Source organism: Macaca nemestrina, chromosome 7 (genome assembly GCF_043159975.1).
Source record: "Macaca nemestrina isolate mMacNem1 chromosome 7, mMacNem.hap1, whole genome shotgun sequence".
NCBI lineage: Eukaryota > Metazoa > Chordata > Mammalia > Primates > Cercopithecidae > Macaca > Macaca nemestrina.
Window position 1 is genome coordinate 44,010,147 of NC_092131.1, and position 16,920 is coordinate 44,027,066.

At 37.7% G+C, this 16,920-nt stretch overlaps 1 protein-coding gene across 12 annotated transcripts in view; it reads right to left on the minus strand.

Annotated features, from left to right (window-relative positions):
• Positions 1–16,920, minus strand: part of LOC105473730 (spectrin repeat containing nuclear envelope protein 2) — a 377,206-nt gene that overhangs the window by 186,846 nt on the left and 173,440 nt on the right. For all 12 annotated transcript variants that reach the window (XM_071100037.1, XM_071100034.1, XM_071100026.1 and 9 more), the window contains 8 exons: positions 16,591–16,703; positions 14,993–15,195; positions 14,414–14,533; positions 14,024–14,315; positions 12,724–12,875; positions 11,669–11,978; positions 9,442–9,606; positions 8,120–8,461 (listed from right to left, as the gene is read on the minus strand). In XM_071100037.1, coding sequence (XP_070956138.1) covers positions 8,120–8,461; positions 9,442–9,606; positions 11,669–11,978; positions 12,724–12,875; positions 14,024–14,315; positions 14,414–14,533; positions 14,993–15,195; positions 16,591–16,703 — 1,697 coding nt within the window. The remainder of the gene's footprint in view (positions 1–8,119; positions 8,462–9,441; positions 9,607–11,668; positions 11,979–12,723; positions 12,876–14,023; positions 14,316–14,413; positions 14,534–14,992; positions 15,196–16,590; positions 16,704–16,920) is intronic.

Genomic DNA, 16,920 nt, shown 5'->3' on the forward strand with positions numbered 1-16,920 from the left:
CCCCAAGATCACAAACATGTTCTTTCATATTCTCTTGTAAAGATTTACATTTTTTCTCTTCACATTTAAGCATTTCTTTAATATATTTTGTTTGAAGTTTGACATAGGTAAACTTTCAGTCTTTGTCTCAAAATGTATTTTGCCTCATTCTAGAATGATAATTCAGCCAGGTTGACAGTTACTTTCTCCTAGGTTGACAGCTCCTTGAAGATCTCATTTGTGCCTTCTGACTTTCCATATTGAGAAATTTATTATTGACATACTTGTTTTATTAGAGGTCATCTTTTTTCTCTAGTTGCCTTTAAGATTCTTCTTTTTGGCCCTGGTGTTTTACTATTTTAACTACAATGCTTTTAGATAAGAGTTTATTTTTATTTAGTCTGTTCAAGGCTCTCTGTTCTTGAAACAAGATTTATATTTTTGCTCAATTTTGGAAAATTCTAAGTTTTGCCTTTCCTCCAATCTCTCTATTCTCTCCTTCTAAAGCTCTTGTCAGAAATGTGTTCAATCATTGCAGTATAGCCTCTGGCTCTCTTAGAACTCCTTCCTATTTTCTGTCATATATATGACATACATATGTATATACATACACACACATATATGTATATACATACATATACATATATACATATATACACATATATACATATATACGTATATACACACATACACATATATACACATGTGTATATACACACATACACACACTTTTTTTAAACCTCACCTCTACAGTAGGGGTTACATCTCTTTATAGATGATGGATTTTGTGATAATTTTCTCAGTCATATATTCTAAGTCTCTTCAGACTATGTCAAATTTGCTGCTTAATTTGTCCAGAACAATCTGCATTTAATGACTTTTTTGGTTGTTTGGTGGAAGTCCCTTATGATTCCTCAAAGTACGGTATTCTTTCCCTTTGATTTCAATTTCTTTTTTTAATCACTAATCATTTTAAACACATTATGGTAAAATATCTTTCAGATTGCTGCATTATCTCACTTTCTTACGGTATTCTCTCATTTGATGTGATGAGTACTCCTCCTTGTGGTAGAGTGTTCCTTTGTGTTATTTATTTATTTATTCATTCATTCTTACTAATTATTTGTTATCAGACTTTCTTCTTTTAACGTACTTGTGGGAATCTCTTTGGCCTGACTGGTAGGTAGGTAGGTAGACAGACACACAGATTAGAGACTGACTGTCATGTTAATTTCTTGGCTAGACCTGCTCCACAATGCAAATTAGTATAAACTCAGACTCAAAACCTGCTTAAGATGTAGGGTTGATTGAGGTTTCTCATGCAAGACCTCTTATTTCTATATGTAACTAGAAAAAGAAGCTTCCTAGTCCTTTCTCCGACTTGAGATTTTCCTGGTCTACTTTTCCCCAGAGGTACAAGCTTTCAAGGGCCCGTGTCTATTCTGGAGTATCTACCAATGCACAGCCTCTCATGGAGCCCTTATAAATTCTAAGCCCCTGGACACCTAATTCTTTCCCTTCTCCCTGCTCCTGAAATTTCTCTATTTAAAAAAGAAATTATGGTTAGCATAAACTCCAAGACAAAGTATAATTTTAAACAGTGTACTAAAGCATACATATTGAGCTTCTGAGCATAAATAGAATGTTGAAAGTTAATAATAAATTTAAAGTGGAAAATGACCATTCTATCAAAGCATGGCTGGGTTACATGGCCAACAATGTTTACTCTTTTTTTCCAAATGTTGCTTTTTTTAAACACGTATCTTTCCTTTCATTTGGGTCTGTTTGGAAAGGAATAGGAGGTGAGAAGAATATCATCAACTCCTCCTAAGGGCAAGACCAAGACATTTTCATCTTTATATCCCCTGACTCACAAAGTAAACATTCCACTTCAGCATTGAAAACACTGAGCTCTAAATGACTGAGCATGGTCTCCAGCTTGGCTAACATGTTAGCACAGTCACAAGGGGCAAGTCAGTGACAGCTTCACTATCCCTTTTCCCATTCAGGGGCTACAGCCCATGGCTGTGGTAACTTTGTGACAGGCAGAAACCTAAATCCAATACTTGTAACCTGGCAACAATGGGGCAGAGTGTCATACCAGCTCTAAAGGATGTGTTTCTTTCTTCTCTACAGCTTTACAATATAAAGCAGTGAAAAACAACTCTTTGCATAAGCATACATCATCACCATTAGAGACAAAACCAAAAGCCAGATCAACACAGTCTCAGAGGCTGCCAGTTTCTCTTAGTATAACATCTAAAATGTTAATGTGACCCGTAAGGCACAGCCAGCCACACCTATCTCTCGGGCCTCATCTCTGTCACTCTCCTCTGCCATCTGCCTCTATGTTGTAGCCACAGTGCTCCTAGTCAGCTTCCGAAATTCCTCACGCTCTCCCCCACCAAAAGAGGAACAGTATTTCTGTCAAAAATGCTCTCCACACCCAGCCCTGAGCTCTGTTAACTCCAACTGACACTTCCAGTCTCTCTTCCAACGCTGCTTCCTGGGAGCTCTCTCTGACACCGCAGTGTAGGTCAGATTTCTTGGTAAAAGACTATCATGGAACTAGGTTCCTTCCTTCGGTTCCCGTAATTAGATTTTCATTGGGATAATTAGTTGATTAATGTGTATCCCCCATCTAGATTAGAAGCTCTATGAGAACAGAGACCATGTCTATGTGGGGATGCTATTCACTGCCTCATTCAATGAATTTAAACTGAGCAGATGTACAGAAGAATTGAAACCAGAAAATTTAAACCAGAATAAGAATTTTACTCAGTCATCCATTTCCAATTTAAATAGTATATTTGTCTTTGGCCTGCAGGTGACTGGGGAAAAAAATTAAAAAAAATTTTTTTAAATGTGTGGGTTATAGATTAAATGGAAAGAAACTGAGGGTCTGTCAATGTAGCAGACATCTGTCAAGAATGATACAAACAGGGTGGCCAGGGGTGGTGGTTCATGCCCGTAATCCCAGCGCTTTGGGAGGCCAAGGTGGAAGGGAGGATTGCCTTAGCCCAGGAGTTTGAGACCTGCCTGGGCAACATGGCAAAACCCCGTCTCTACCGAAAATACAAAATTAGCTGGTGTGGTGGTACACACCTGTGATCCCAGCGACTTAGGAGGCAGGTGGGGAGGATCGTTTGAGTCCAGGAGGCAGAGGTTGCAGTGAGCCAAGATGGCGCCACTGCACTCCAGCCTGGGCGACAGAGGGAGACCCTTTCTCCAAACAAACAAACAAACAAACAAAAAACAAAAAAGAATGATAGAACAGGGTTTGGCTGGGCTGAAAGAGTGGAGAAAGTTGAAAACATTCTTAGAATAGGGGAGTTGATTTTTTAAGTTAAAGAAGAAAAAGAGGAAAAAGAAAGTTTGAAACAAATGCCAGGATTTGTATTCAAATGGGACAAGGTATCCATGAGAACTCAATAAAGAGTCCACTGAGGTCAGTCAGCACATTAGCCTATTAAAGGCTTTAAAAGGTCACACAGTAAAGAAAACCTATTTGAATTTGTTTAACCCTACATTCCTCAAACTTTTTTGGATCTGAATTTTCCACTCAAATAACATATTTTGTAAAATGAAATAGTAAAGTTCTGAGCATCAGACTGAAGATAGATAGGATGCCTTCAAGACTACTCTGGGCAACATAGTAAGACTGGGTCTCTACAAAAAAAAAATACAAAAATTAGCTGGGCATTGTGGTACATGCCTGGAGTCCTAGCTACTCAGGAAGCTAAGGCAGGAGGATGGCTTAGGGTTAGGAACTCAAGGCTGCAGTGAGCTATGACTGCACTATCACTACACTCCAGCCTGGGTGACAGAGCCAGACCCTGTTTCTAAAATTCATAAAAAATAAATAAAGGATGCCTAGGTTCTAGTCTTAGCTCTGCTGGACTTCAATTCCCTCACCTGAAATACAAGGGTTAGGCTAGACAATTTCTAAGGTCTTTTTAGCCTGAGATTTTACAACTTTGGAGCATGTTCTCAAATGCATGTTGTTTATTATACATGGAAACAAACAAACAAACATGCACAATGTAAGTTGTTTATCCCATTAAGGAATAAATTTTGGATTGTGAAAATACCTCTGCAGTAAGATGCAAGATTTACAAACTGGCCAGAAAGGGCAAAGTAGGACACTGTAGTTGACACACGGCCCAACTATGTGCTCTGTTACAACTTTTTTTCTACCGAGTTAACAGGATAAACAACATCAGAAATAGACATAATTCACCCCAGGATTGAAAACCCTCCAGTAAGCAGTTTCCTTCTCATTCAAGTTCTGACTCCAGGCTTTGTTCCAGCTCACTCACCCACAGGTAGAGCTTTGCACATTTTGCCTGCATGTGATCATCTACCTTCCAAGATTTATCTACAAATGCCTTCTTAAACATCAAATTAGAAATGTTCAGAAACTTCTGAAAAGAACAAAATCAACTCAGAAATGCTAACAATTATGCCAATGATAAGGAAATCAAAGAAGTAATTACAGACAAAAGGTTTTCAGTTTTTAAAAAGCAATTATGTCATGTAGGTTGCTATTTTGGAAAGATGGGGCAAGAAAGATCATTCGATACCAGATAAGCTGTAATGTTGCATTATGATTTTTTAGAAAAAAATAATATAGAAATGTATGAGTTTCCCTGTTTTTCCTCTTTATCATTTCCCTTTATGGGAACATAAAATCCTAAGAGATGTGACAGTCTTCACTTTTTACCATATCTTAATCTGTTGCTTCACTTAATCTACATAGGAAAGAGGAGACGGAAGGTACTTCTGCCTACTCATATGTAAAAATTCAGAAATACGCATCTATAAAAATATGCAGTATGGTATTGAATCATAAGCACAAATACCTGTCATACTGAATTTTGCAACTTCTTTTGTTTCTAGGTCTGCCTGAACATTTCCAGTATTAAAGAAAAGGTCAACCAAAGGTCCAGATCTACAAAATCACCTGCATTTCATCTGAAATGAAATTCTTGGCAATGGATTCAAATATATACATGCTATGATGGCAATTTTTGGAAATTGCCATCACATTTTCAACAAAACTCTAAGATTAATGACATTTATTAAAGAAACAATAAAAGAAATAAAAACTTGCTAAAAATTCTTCTGGAGTCTATTCAAAATAATCTGATAAAAGCCTCTCTGGATTTCAAAAAGGCATATGAAGTAAGTATTAATTAGCTATTTAATTAGTGTTAGATTTTAAGCTGTGACAACTATATCCTCATGTTCCAGCAGAATGACTAGCACAAAACAGGTCTCAAGTAATGTTTTTAATGACTAAAGTGCTTATTTTCACTATCACAATCATTTTATATCAAATTTATAATTCAGTAAACTGTGCCTTTATGTGTCCTATGTATTCATCATATTGAGAATCCAGCTTAAGTCCTTAACACAGTTATGTCATTTGTCACATTATACATGTACTTTATTCATCTAAGCATAAATCTGATCTCTTTTGCTAGTTGCTGTTCAACCTTAAAACTGCTCTTGACCTTAATAGACTAATGTTATATAATATTACATACTCTAATATTACATACAAGTAAATACAGCCAGTACTCAGAGAAAATAAGTCACGCAGATACAGAAAAATAGCCATGTTACAAAAGAATAAAGAAAAGGTTACTAGAGAATAAAAACTAGTTATCTGTATCCAGACTTATGAAAATTATTTGAGGACTTCAATTCCTCCATTTGCCTTGAAAAAAAACATTTAAATGAAGTATCATAAACTATCGATAACCCTTAAATTTGTATCATAAACTATCAACAACTCTTATCATCCAAGATTAAGTAAAAGCTTTTTTTTTTTTTTTTTTTTTTTTGAGACAAGGGTCTTGCTCTGTCACCCAGGCTTGAGTGCAATGGCACAATCTCGGCTCACTACAGTCTCAACCTCCTGGGCTCAAGCAATTCTCCCACCTCAACCTCCCAAGTAGCTGGGACTATAGGCATGTGCCACCCACCTCTGGCTAACTTTTGTATTTTTCTTTGTAGAGACTGTGTTTTACCATGTTGCCCAGGCTGGTCTTGAACTCCTGGGCTCAAGCAATCTATCCACCTTGGCCTCCCCAACTGCTGAGATTATGGCTGTGAGCCACTGCACCCAGCCAAAAACAATTCTTATTTTTAGATTATGATTTTCTATTGAGTTTTGAGGGTTCACAGTCAAAATGGATCTGGGAAGTTAGTTTAAAAGTTGTTAGGCAAGTAACTCCCTTTAGCAAGCTCATGTGTTAGGACTGTGCCCTCTTGTACAACCTATCTCATAGAAAGCACTCAGGTATTTTTCCTTCCTTTTTGACTTTATCATTTTATTTATTTAGAGACAGGGTGTTGCTCTGTTGCCAGGCTGAAGTACAGTGACACAATCATGGCTCACTGCAACCTCAACCTTTGGGGCTCATGCAATCCTCCCACCTCAGCCTCTCAAATAATTGGGAACACAGGTGCAAGCCACCATGCCCAGCTAATTTTTAAATTTTTTGTAGAGATGGGATCTCCCTATGTTGCCCAGACTGATCTCAAACTCCTGGGCTCAAGTGATATTCCCACTTCAGCCCACCAAAATGCCGAGATTACTGGTGTGAGCCACTAACTCTTGCCTAACTACTGCTATTTAAATACTGTTTTAAAAGTTTCTTTCACACATACAACATCAAGACTCACCGATCTCTTAATCCTCTAAGACATATTTCCTTTTTAAAAGACTTAGAGAAACCCCGTCTTCTACTAAAAATACAAAATTAGCCAGGCATAGTAGAGCAAGCCTATCATCCCAGCTACTCGGGAGGCTGAGGCGGGAGAATCGCTTGAACCCAGGAGGCGGAGGTTGCGGTAAGCCAAGATCACGCCATTGCACTTCAGTCGGGGCAAAAAGAGTGAAAGTCCGTCTCAAAAAAAAAAAAAAAGATTAGAGATAGGGTCTCACTCTGTCGCCGAGGGTGGAGTACAGTGGCACAATCACAGCTCTCTGTAACCTCAAATTCCTAGGCTCAAGTGATCCCCCATCTCAGCCTCCCAAGGAGCTGGGCTAACAGACGTGCACTATCATGCTCGGTTATTAATATTATTATTTTTTGGTAGACAGGGGTCTTGCTATGTTGCCCAGCCTGGTCTCAAGGGATCCTCCAAGGCCTCTCAAAGTGCTAGGATTACAGATGTGAGCCACCATGCCCGGCCTGACACATTTCCTTAGCAATATCTAACACTGTGGGATTTGTTTAAAAAACTTTCCTCACAGAGAGACGCTCCATAGGCATTTCACATTGTTTTACATATTTTTAGAAAATCCTGCCTGGTTCCTTTAATCTTCCATGCATTTCTGTTCTAGGGAGACAACAAAAGTGCATGTTCTCTTTATTCATGTTGATTACATACTCCCTAAAAACCTGATGGGAACTCATACCTGAATGTTCTAACCTTCACTATTGTCCCACTGGACCCTCACTGTGAGAAGCTGCGTGCCAGGGAGATCCTCTCAAATATAGTTGACTGGATCTCTCTTTGTGCGATTCCCACTTCAATCTGTAACCTATGAAAAAGCACTTTAGGAGCCACAAGAAATGTATCCATGTGATTGTTTACAGTGAAAACAAGAAAACATTCTTCTTTCTTCTCCCCAGGGAAAACTAGGAGCCTAAATGTTGCTATCCTCACACTAAGTGATCTAACAACAGAGGGTTAACACAAGAAGAAAAAGATAAGAAACTATCCTTTCCAACAGTCTCTGATTTCATTATGAAATCAACCCCCCAAAAATTGGGATTTTGGATTTTTTTCCTGAGAAAATAGGTAATGCACATTTTCTTTTCTTTCGCCTTTCTAATTTGCCTTTGGGCTCTTGACCCAAGAAACGGCATCTGATTACCTATCAGAGAGAATAACAAACCTAAATTGATGACTGACATTTTAACAGACTGAACAGCAATATTTCACCACTGAAATCCTGGACAATTTTCTAAGAGCTCTTTTTACAAGTAGGCTTCATAAATAGCCAGGACATTGAGGATTTAATTATGAAATCAGAATGCTTGATTCACGACCCTCTTTTCAGAGCCAAATACCTCTTCATTCTCAGACTCACTGTCTTGAAAGTGCAATCACAAGCACTTACCTTGTTTATTTCCCAGTCTTCCTCCAACTTTTCCACTGCAGCTGATTCCTGAGTAGACTCCTGCACATCAGAAGTGGCCTGCTTCTCTCTGCCTGGTCGAGTAAACTTTTCTTTCTTCTCTGTTGAGCGTTTTGATTTGAGAATGCTATTGAGACAACATTCCATCTCCTGCTTAGCAGATTCAAGTCTGTTTTCCAAATCTTTTTGTTTACACTTAAGTGATTTTATATCATCTTTAATAATCTTCTGCCCCACTGAAGATGTATTTTGCTTGACGGATTTTGCTAAAGCTAAAATCTTCTTTAATGTGCCATCTTGTAAACTGAGTCTATTCTCTAGTTCCTATGAGTGGAGAAAAGATTGTTATATCTCCATTCAATTGCCACAAAAGTTAATTGACTTTTGTAAATCACAGAGTACTCTTGCTTCACCAGTGGAAATATTTAAAAACTTAACAACTTGTATCACACAGAAGAAACTTGAGCAAAATGTAAACCCATGTTGCATCTTGGATCAAATTCTCAAATAGGTATTTTAAGATACTAAAATGTTTGCAACAAGTAATTTAGAAAAATTTCACAGCACGGTTCTTACAACACAGGAGGCAATCAATAGATATTCCTTGAATACATATCTTTTGTTCAAGATACGTCTTTGTCATACAATCAAAACACTGAATAATAGGTGCCTATTATGTGAAAAGTATTAAAAAGAATAATCATTTAGAATGTACCCACATGAATCTAATGCTAATATTTAAAATTCAGAGCAAAACTTTGTGTTGATGAGAAATTCATCTAGTGTACTATCTTAAATATAGCAGAAAATCAATATTTAATAAATGTGTAAACAAATATGACTAATTTTAAAACTCTAGACTCAAAAGGAATTTGATGTACTGCAGCAGCTACTTTGAACTAGAATAAGTCCAGGTGAACGATGTACAATTTATCAGTCGTAGTTATCCTAATGGGCTACACAAGAAGCATTCACTCAATCATTCATTCATCCAACTAACAGCCAAGTACTAGGATAGATTTTGAAGTTACATAAAGGAGTAACATACAGGCCTTTCAAGGTCCTACAGTCTAGTGGGTAAAACTGTCTCTGAGGGCCCACCAAGTGAGGGTCAATTCAAATTATAAATGGATTTGTCCACTAAAGAAAGACATCCTCATTTATTATGACTGGTCAGAGCTTTAATTACCTAAGAGTCATCGGAATACCAGTGGAATTTCTGACAGAGGACACTGATTAATTACGTTGTAATTAACATTGATTTTTTTTTTAAATGTCTATCATGTCTGGACACTGTTTAGTACCTGCAGTTTCTGCAATTTTTCCTCAACCGCTATTTGATTCACAGGCTTATCAGAAAAACTGACAAATTCCTTGGAGAAATTATCCAATGTAGTATTCAGGTCTGTGACGCAAACCTGGTATGAATCATGTTCTCGAACGTGACCTTCCAAGTTTTGCACAGAACCCTAAAAATAAAGCCACAGACAATTTACAAACTATTTCTCTCTGATTTTTTTCACTCACAACATAATTAAATGACTAATAAATAGCTGTTTACAAGTTTCATCTTGAAACCGGAATAGGGCTATAAATTAGAGTTATGATTTTAGAGTTTGAGATATTTCATGCAAAGTCTCCATCTCCCCCCGGCCAAAAATGACTCTTATTGAAAACAATTTGTTTTTTCCATACTTCTTTGCCTTCATTTCCCCTTCATGAAGACAATTTATTTGTCAAGATGTTTATAAAATGAAATACCTACAAATTATATCATTAAATCCTAAACATTCATGATAAAGTAGCTTCCTTAATTATCCTTTGCAATAAAACCAACTACCAATTTCCACACTTGGAAATGAGGCCATATGAGATCAAACTAACCTCAGATTCATGTCTTAAAAATCAAACTCCAAACTTGTGTGTTAGGAAAATGTAATCCTAACTCAAAAGTAAAACTACCTTTAGTTTCTCTCCCTGGGATAGGAAAATACAATGACCACAGCTGATCAAAAAGCAGCAACTACTAAACAATTTACAGAAGAACAGGTCTATCTTAACCCCTGCCCAACTTTTGCTATCTGGACAAGCAGGATTTCTTACCCAGGCAATCTTTACATGGCCTCTGGCTTTCAGTGTATGAAAAATTATAAACAGTTCTATTAAAAGAATATACTCCCTCAGGACAAGCTGACATTTTACCTCGTAATTATTATTACTATTATTTTTTGAGACGGAGTCTTGCTCTGTCACCAGGCTGGAGTGCAGCAGTATAATCTTGGCTCACTGCAACCTCCACCTCCTGGGTTCAAGTGATTCTCCTGCCTCAGCCTCCCGAGTAGCTGGGACTACAGGCACCCGCCACCATGCCCAGTTAATTTTTGTATTTTTAGTAGAGACGGGGTTTCACCATGTTGGCCAGGATGGTCTCGATCTCCTGACCTCGTGATCCACCTGCCTCGGCCTCCCAAAGTGCTGGAATTACAGGCGTGAGCCACCGCGCCCAGCCTACCTTGTAATTATTTTACTGAAGATCAGACAGGAAGAGCTGAGGGAGAGGCACTGATAAGAAGGTGGATATAAGACAACTGACATAAACTACTAACAACAGATGACGGATGGATGGATAATACTGACACTGTTACCTTCATAGAGATGCCTGAAAAATCTTAACCCATTCTACCCCTAAAGAGGGGAATTTTGATGAGAGAATATAATATCATCATCAACGAATACAATAGCAAAATGAGCTGGATTTATTCCTCCATCCTTGAGAGTTAGGATTTTCATCTAAAAATGATAAATTAGGAGCTGGGCGCGGTGGCTCATGCAGGTAATCCGAGCTATTCCAGAGTCTGAGGCAGGAGGATTATATGAGGCCAGGAGGTCTAGACCAGCTTGGGCAATAAAGCGAGACCCCATTTCTACAAAAATAAAAAAATTAGCTGGGTGTGCTGGCGCATGCCTGTAGTCCTAGCTACTAGATAGGCTGATGTGGGAGGATCGCTTGAGCCTAGGAGCTCGAGGCTGCAGTGAACTATGATTGCAACACTGTACTCTAGCTTGGGTGACAGAGCAAGACACTGTCTCTAAAAACAAACAAAAAAATAAATAAACAAGATCAATTAAATTAGAAAGCTCTCAGTTTACCAAGAGAACAACAGGCCAGGTGTGGCTCACATCTGTAGTCCCAGCACTTTGGGAAGCCAAAGATTTCAAGACCAGCCTGGGCAAAATGGCAAAACGCCATCTCTAAAAAAATACAAAAATGAGCCAGGTGTAGCGGTGCATGCCTGTAGCCCCAACTACTCGGGAGGCTGAGGCAGGAGGATCACCCGAGTCCACAAAGGTTGATGCTGCAGTGAGCTGAGATCATGCCACTGCATTCCAGTCTGGGCAAAGAGAGAGACCCTGTCTCAAAAAATAAAATAAAATAAAACAAAATGAACAACAACAGAAAGTTCCACATATGTCTTGCATACTTATGTGTAATTAGAACAATCATTTAAAGCATTATTTTGACCACCTCACCTGCAGTTGTTGAAGAAGACTTTCATGTAGATGCTTTATTTCCAGCCAAGGCTCTTCACTGAAGCTGGGATTTTTAGTGCACTCCAAGAGGTAATTTCCTTGAGATTTTAACTCCTTTAGCAAGGATGTCAAATCTTGTGCTTTCTTGAGGAATTTCTTATAAATCTTTAACTGAGCTTTCTTCTCCTGCAGACCATGTTGTAGAGCAAAACCTGCTTCCTGTTTCTTCTTTAGTTCTATGAGCATTAATCTCAGATCTTCCTTACTTTGTAAATATTTCTCTCCTTCTAGTAGAAGCTTTTCTTGATGGCTAAATTTCACAAAATATTTTATAAATGAAATGATATTTAGCAAAATGGACTAGCATTTTGCATATTATGTAACATACATCTTAATAAACATTAAAATAACACTAATATACACTGTTTCCAGACACTCTTGATATTAGAACATTCTAAATAACACTGTTTAGCTCAGAAACCAAGACAGAAAGTATTGGAGTATTACTAAAAAATAATTGTTTTCTGTTACATAATTTGACCAGAGAATATTTAATAATTTAGATTTCAAACAAGTCCCAACAGTTTCTATTAATTATATTTTCCCATATTTTACTTCTTCACAAAGTAAAATAAACATTCAGTATATTAACCAACTAACTAGTTTATGCTTTCTATAGCTTAAAATTAAGATCTGATTGGCTCTTCAGACAAAACATAAAATTCACATTTCTAAATACTAAAATGTACCATTGTAGACATGATATGAATTAAGAATTTTCACTAGAATTACATTCGTTGGATTCAGCCAACATTTATCAATGTTCACATATTTAAGAATTTCTTAAAATAAATATTTAAGAGCATTAATTATTCTACAGTGATACCACGCAGATAATGAGGTTGTCTGGTTCTGGTTTCTGTCTCTGACACTGTGGATGTCCCTGACATTACTGACTTTCTTTATATCCAAACCCAGGAGGCAGACAAAACATACTCGTTATGGCTTCACTGGGCAATGGGAAATGATGCAAGTGGTGCAGGCATGCCCTTTACCTTAGGTAGGTACTAGCTAAATGGAGTGTGTTGTCCCACTGGTTGCTGATATCAGTGAGGGTCTTCTGAACCAGCGGGGCCTCGCTGCTCTCAGCCTGCTTCATGATGGTCTCTATTCTGGCATCCCCTTCAGGCTTCAGCAAGATGATTTCCTGAATTAAATAAAAGAGATTTCATAATGTCATTTGCATTACTTAGAGATACTACATGGTATCTCTTTATTTGTAAGCTTCATATAGAGATTCTATCTGTAGTGTATATTTCAACATAATCTTTTCATTTTTATATGTACCCAAAAGACAAAGATATCTCTCTTCACATTATATACAGTTAGTTCTCCGTAAATATTTGTCAGTTTGAGCTGACTGCATTCCTGTCCTTCTCTAGATTTTCAATACTTCCTTTATGCCCCCAAAACCCCGGCAAAACCTCTTCCTATCCACTCTATTATTTATGGATGAAGAGTTATGATAACAATCTGATAAGACATTTTTATAACCTAAGCATTGACTTATGACTTCCCATAGGAAAATGCAGTGTCCCTCATGCCAACTCTTGTTTCTCTACCATGACATAATTAATTCTCATTCTCACTTTCTCTGGGAAACCGTCTGGATATAATCCCAGATGACTCTGATTATTTACTAAGTCTCACCAACCTTAAGAGCTCACGATTTTTGACCATTTCTTCCTCTAAGAATGCTTCAACGAATGTGATTTCAATTCTCCTAGAGTTCTTTTGAAGCACAAGTGCTTCTGTCCCCTGTATTTTTATCTAGTGATTGAATTTTTTAATTTACTATAATTAAATTTTAATTTTTAAAATTGTTTATTGAATCTCCCCTTAGATAAAAAGGGAGCCCAAGGGAGCCTGAGACTTCCTTGCTTCCCCGCCCACTATCTAATAACCTTTTATGAACCATATCCACTCTGAAGAATTCCCCTGCCTCGACATTGCTGATGCTTCTGCTACACTGACATATGTTCTTTTGACATCCCAGCAAACTCCCCTCCACTAGCAGCTCTGATCCATTGTCTTTATCTCAATTCTTCTGCACTCAGTGAAGATGGACAATAGGCACTGCTCTCTCTAAGACAGGACATGCTTTCTCTCTTTCATTTGCATCGAAATAATTTTAGATTCGTCACAACCCTTCTTTTTTGTAAGCTCAGTGATCTGAATTTCTTCAACCATTCCACAGTGATCTGATTTTCCATTAAGAAGCATTTAGATTTCCTCTAAATCTTTTCAAAACTAGAGTTCACTCAGATTTCTGAAATTTAGTTTCCATAGTTATACCTTGATTTTTTGGATTCTTTCCTCAAGTGGCATTTTGCCTTCGGATGAATTCAAAACCATAAGGGACTCTTTAATCTCCTTTATCCAATGAATTACATCATGTGCAAGATCATTAAAGCGCTGGTCCTCTGTGGGTGGTAACTTATCCTCTTCCTCGATTTCACTTAGTTGTCTCAGTAATGTCTGGTATCTATCCATCAAACATGTTGACTCCATTATTATATCTTCTTCTTCAGTAAACCCATATTCCTTCAAAGAGTTGTTCAACTGGGCCACAGATTCAAACTGTTCGCTGTAAATTCCACATACCATTTAAAGTTTATAGGAGTAACCACACCATGGAAGAAACCATATTCCCAGGTAATATATTTCATACAAGATCAGCTATACCTCTTTCTAGCTAAAGCTTGGCAGAACAGCTCAGTTTTCTCCCCTGATTCTTCCATTCCTTTCCATTTCTCTTCTTGATTAGTCATCCACTTACTCAGGTTTCTGTGGTCATCCTGGAGTCTAAAAGAGCATTACCCACGTTTAAATACAAAATTAGCAAAAAGTGTTTATACCAAAGAAAAGGATGGCACAAACGTTGTGACTCAACCAGGTTTTTATAATATATGTTTGTTACAACTTAGAGAGAATTTAATTTGTAATATAACAAAATCTAAATAACAGCCTATATGATAGCGGGGTTCTATAGTATTAAAGAAAACCACACGAATGTCTCATAGAGAACAGGAAACAAACAGAAAACTTTTTTCAGACTATCCCATGAATCTTTGCTACATTAAATAATGTGAAGATTTTCCCCAAATTTTTATATTTCTAGCACCAAACCTGGATTGAAAAGTACGCCTTTTGTGTGTGAAATTTGTGTGTACTGCATATCCCAGTGCTCTCTGTGCTGAGGCAGAGTACAAGTAAAGATACGGTTAGAAAACATGTTATTTAGATATCACCTTTATTTCCTACCTCAGTAACTGCTGCAAGGAGTCTTCAAGCTCCTTTGCTCGAGCCTGGCATATGGACTCCATTTTTTCTAATTCGAATTCCTGACCCACGAGCCAACTGGTTAGCTCCTTCACACGTGCTTTGGGCAGATGCTTCTTCACATGCTTCAGTACACTGTCCACCTGCTTTATTTTACTGTTTCTTCCTTCAAGAGTCAAGAAATCCTTCAGAAAGACAAAAAGTCCATTACAATCTCCAGGTAAGTCTGAATGTGGACTCTGCCACCCTCACAACACTTTTCCAAACCAGTACACAGACATTCCACCTTCTTAAGATCCTATACAAAAGAAGGGTGATGGAGATGTGGCTCTCTCCAATGGCAGATGATTTATAATAGTTCTAGAACGCACATGTACATTTACATTTACTTCTGACTTCCAAGGAATTATATCAAGCAAAGTAACACAGAGCCACTGGGAAGATCAGCAGGAGCAAGACCAGTTACATTTTCCTATCCTGGCTGTGTCCAACTTCTCCACAGACTATTCTGTATTTAACGTTGCCCAAATTAGAATTCTATCTCAATGTTTATGTTTCAAGGTTTGGGTATCAATTGTTAAGGCCCATGCAATGGGGAAAATTAAAGGCAAACAAGCAAACAAAAAAAAGATGGGACTTCAAATTGTTAAAAGAGAAGAGAGGTGATTCTATCAGTAAAGAATGGTACATCAAAGCAAGGAATTAAACAGGGAACATTTAATGCCATTGATAAGCTTAAGAACATAACTTATCTTCAAAACATTAAAGTGATCAAGATTTTAGGGTACCATAGGCCTTTCATACGCCCCCATGAACTCTGCCTTTCATTTCAGGATATCCTCCACCACGTTCCAACCAGAAATGTACTGAAGTTCAGTGGCAATTTTTAAAAGAAATATAACGGGGAAAAGATGTATAAACAAGTCAAAATTCCTCTTTCAAGAAAGGGGATTTTAAAGTCCAAATTAGGTCTTTATTTTTTATCAAACATGATTGGAACACAACTGAATTCACCAGTGGACACTAAATTAAACAGTATCTTAGAATATATGTAAAAGTAGAGATTCTGTAAGCCATTTGTACACATATCCAATAAATAGTCTTAAATATTTGGGAAAAGGCCAAGTTATTTGGGAATATTATCTCTTACGTGAAAATATTAGTGAGTCAAAGTACTTATTACTCTATTTCTTTTTTATTTGAGACAGGGTCTCACTCTGTCACCCAGGCTAGAGTGCTGGAGTGCAGTGGCATGATCTCAGCTCACTACACTCTCCTCCTCCCAGGCTCAAGCAATCCTCTTACCTGGGACTACAGGTACTTGCTGCCACCCCCAGCTAATTTTTGTATTTCTTGTAGAGACAAGGTTTCACCATAAACTTAGTGAACCTTTCGCCAAGGTTCGAGACCCAGGCTGGTCTCGAACTCTTGAGCTCAAGTGATCCACCCGCCTCAGCCTCCCGAAATGCTAGGATTACAGGTGTGAGCTACTGCACTCAGCCTCCCTATTTATTAGAGTTCTATGCCTCCAGTATTTTAGTATTGGAAATTTTTATAAAAAATGTACATATATCTCTTACAGAAAGTTTTTGTAGCTTTTGTTCCACACTCTTTTTTGTTTCTGAAGATTCAAAACACTCCTTAAGGTTCATTTTAATGTTGTTGAACCAATCATTAAAGTTCTTGCATTGATCTGCAGGGGGGGAAAAAAGCTCTATTCATTCAAGGAAGACTTCATATATCTTGTTAAAGTGAGAGATTTTGAAACTTGTTTCCCATGCCATAGATACACATTATCGTGAAAGTGGTAATAAACTCTGAAACCTTTCACCAAGGTTTCAGACCCAGGCTGGTCTCAAACTCTTGAGCTCAAGCGATCCACCTGCCTCAGCCTCCCAAAGTGCTAGAAT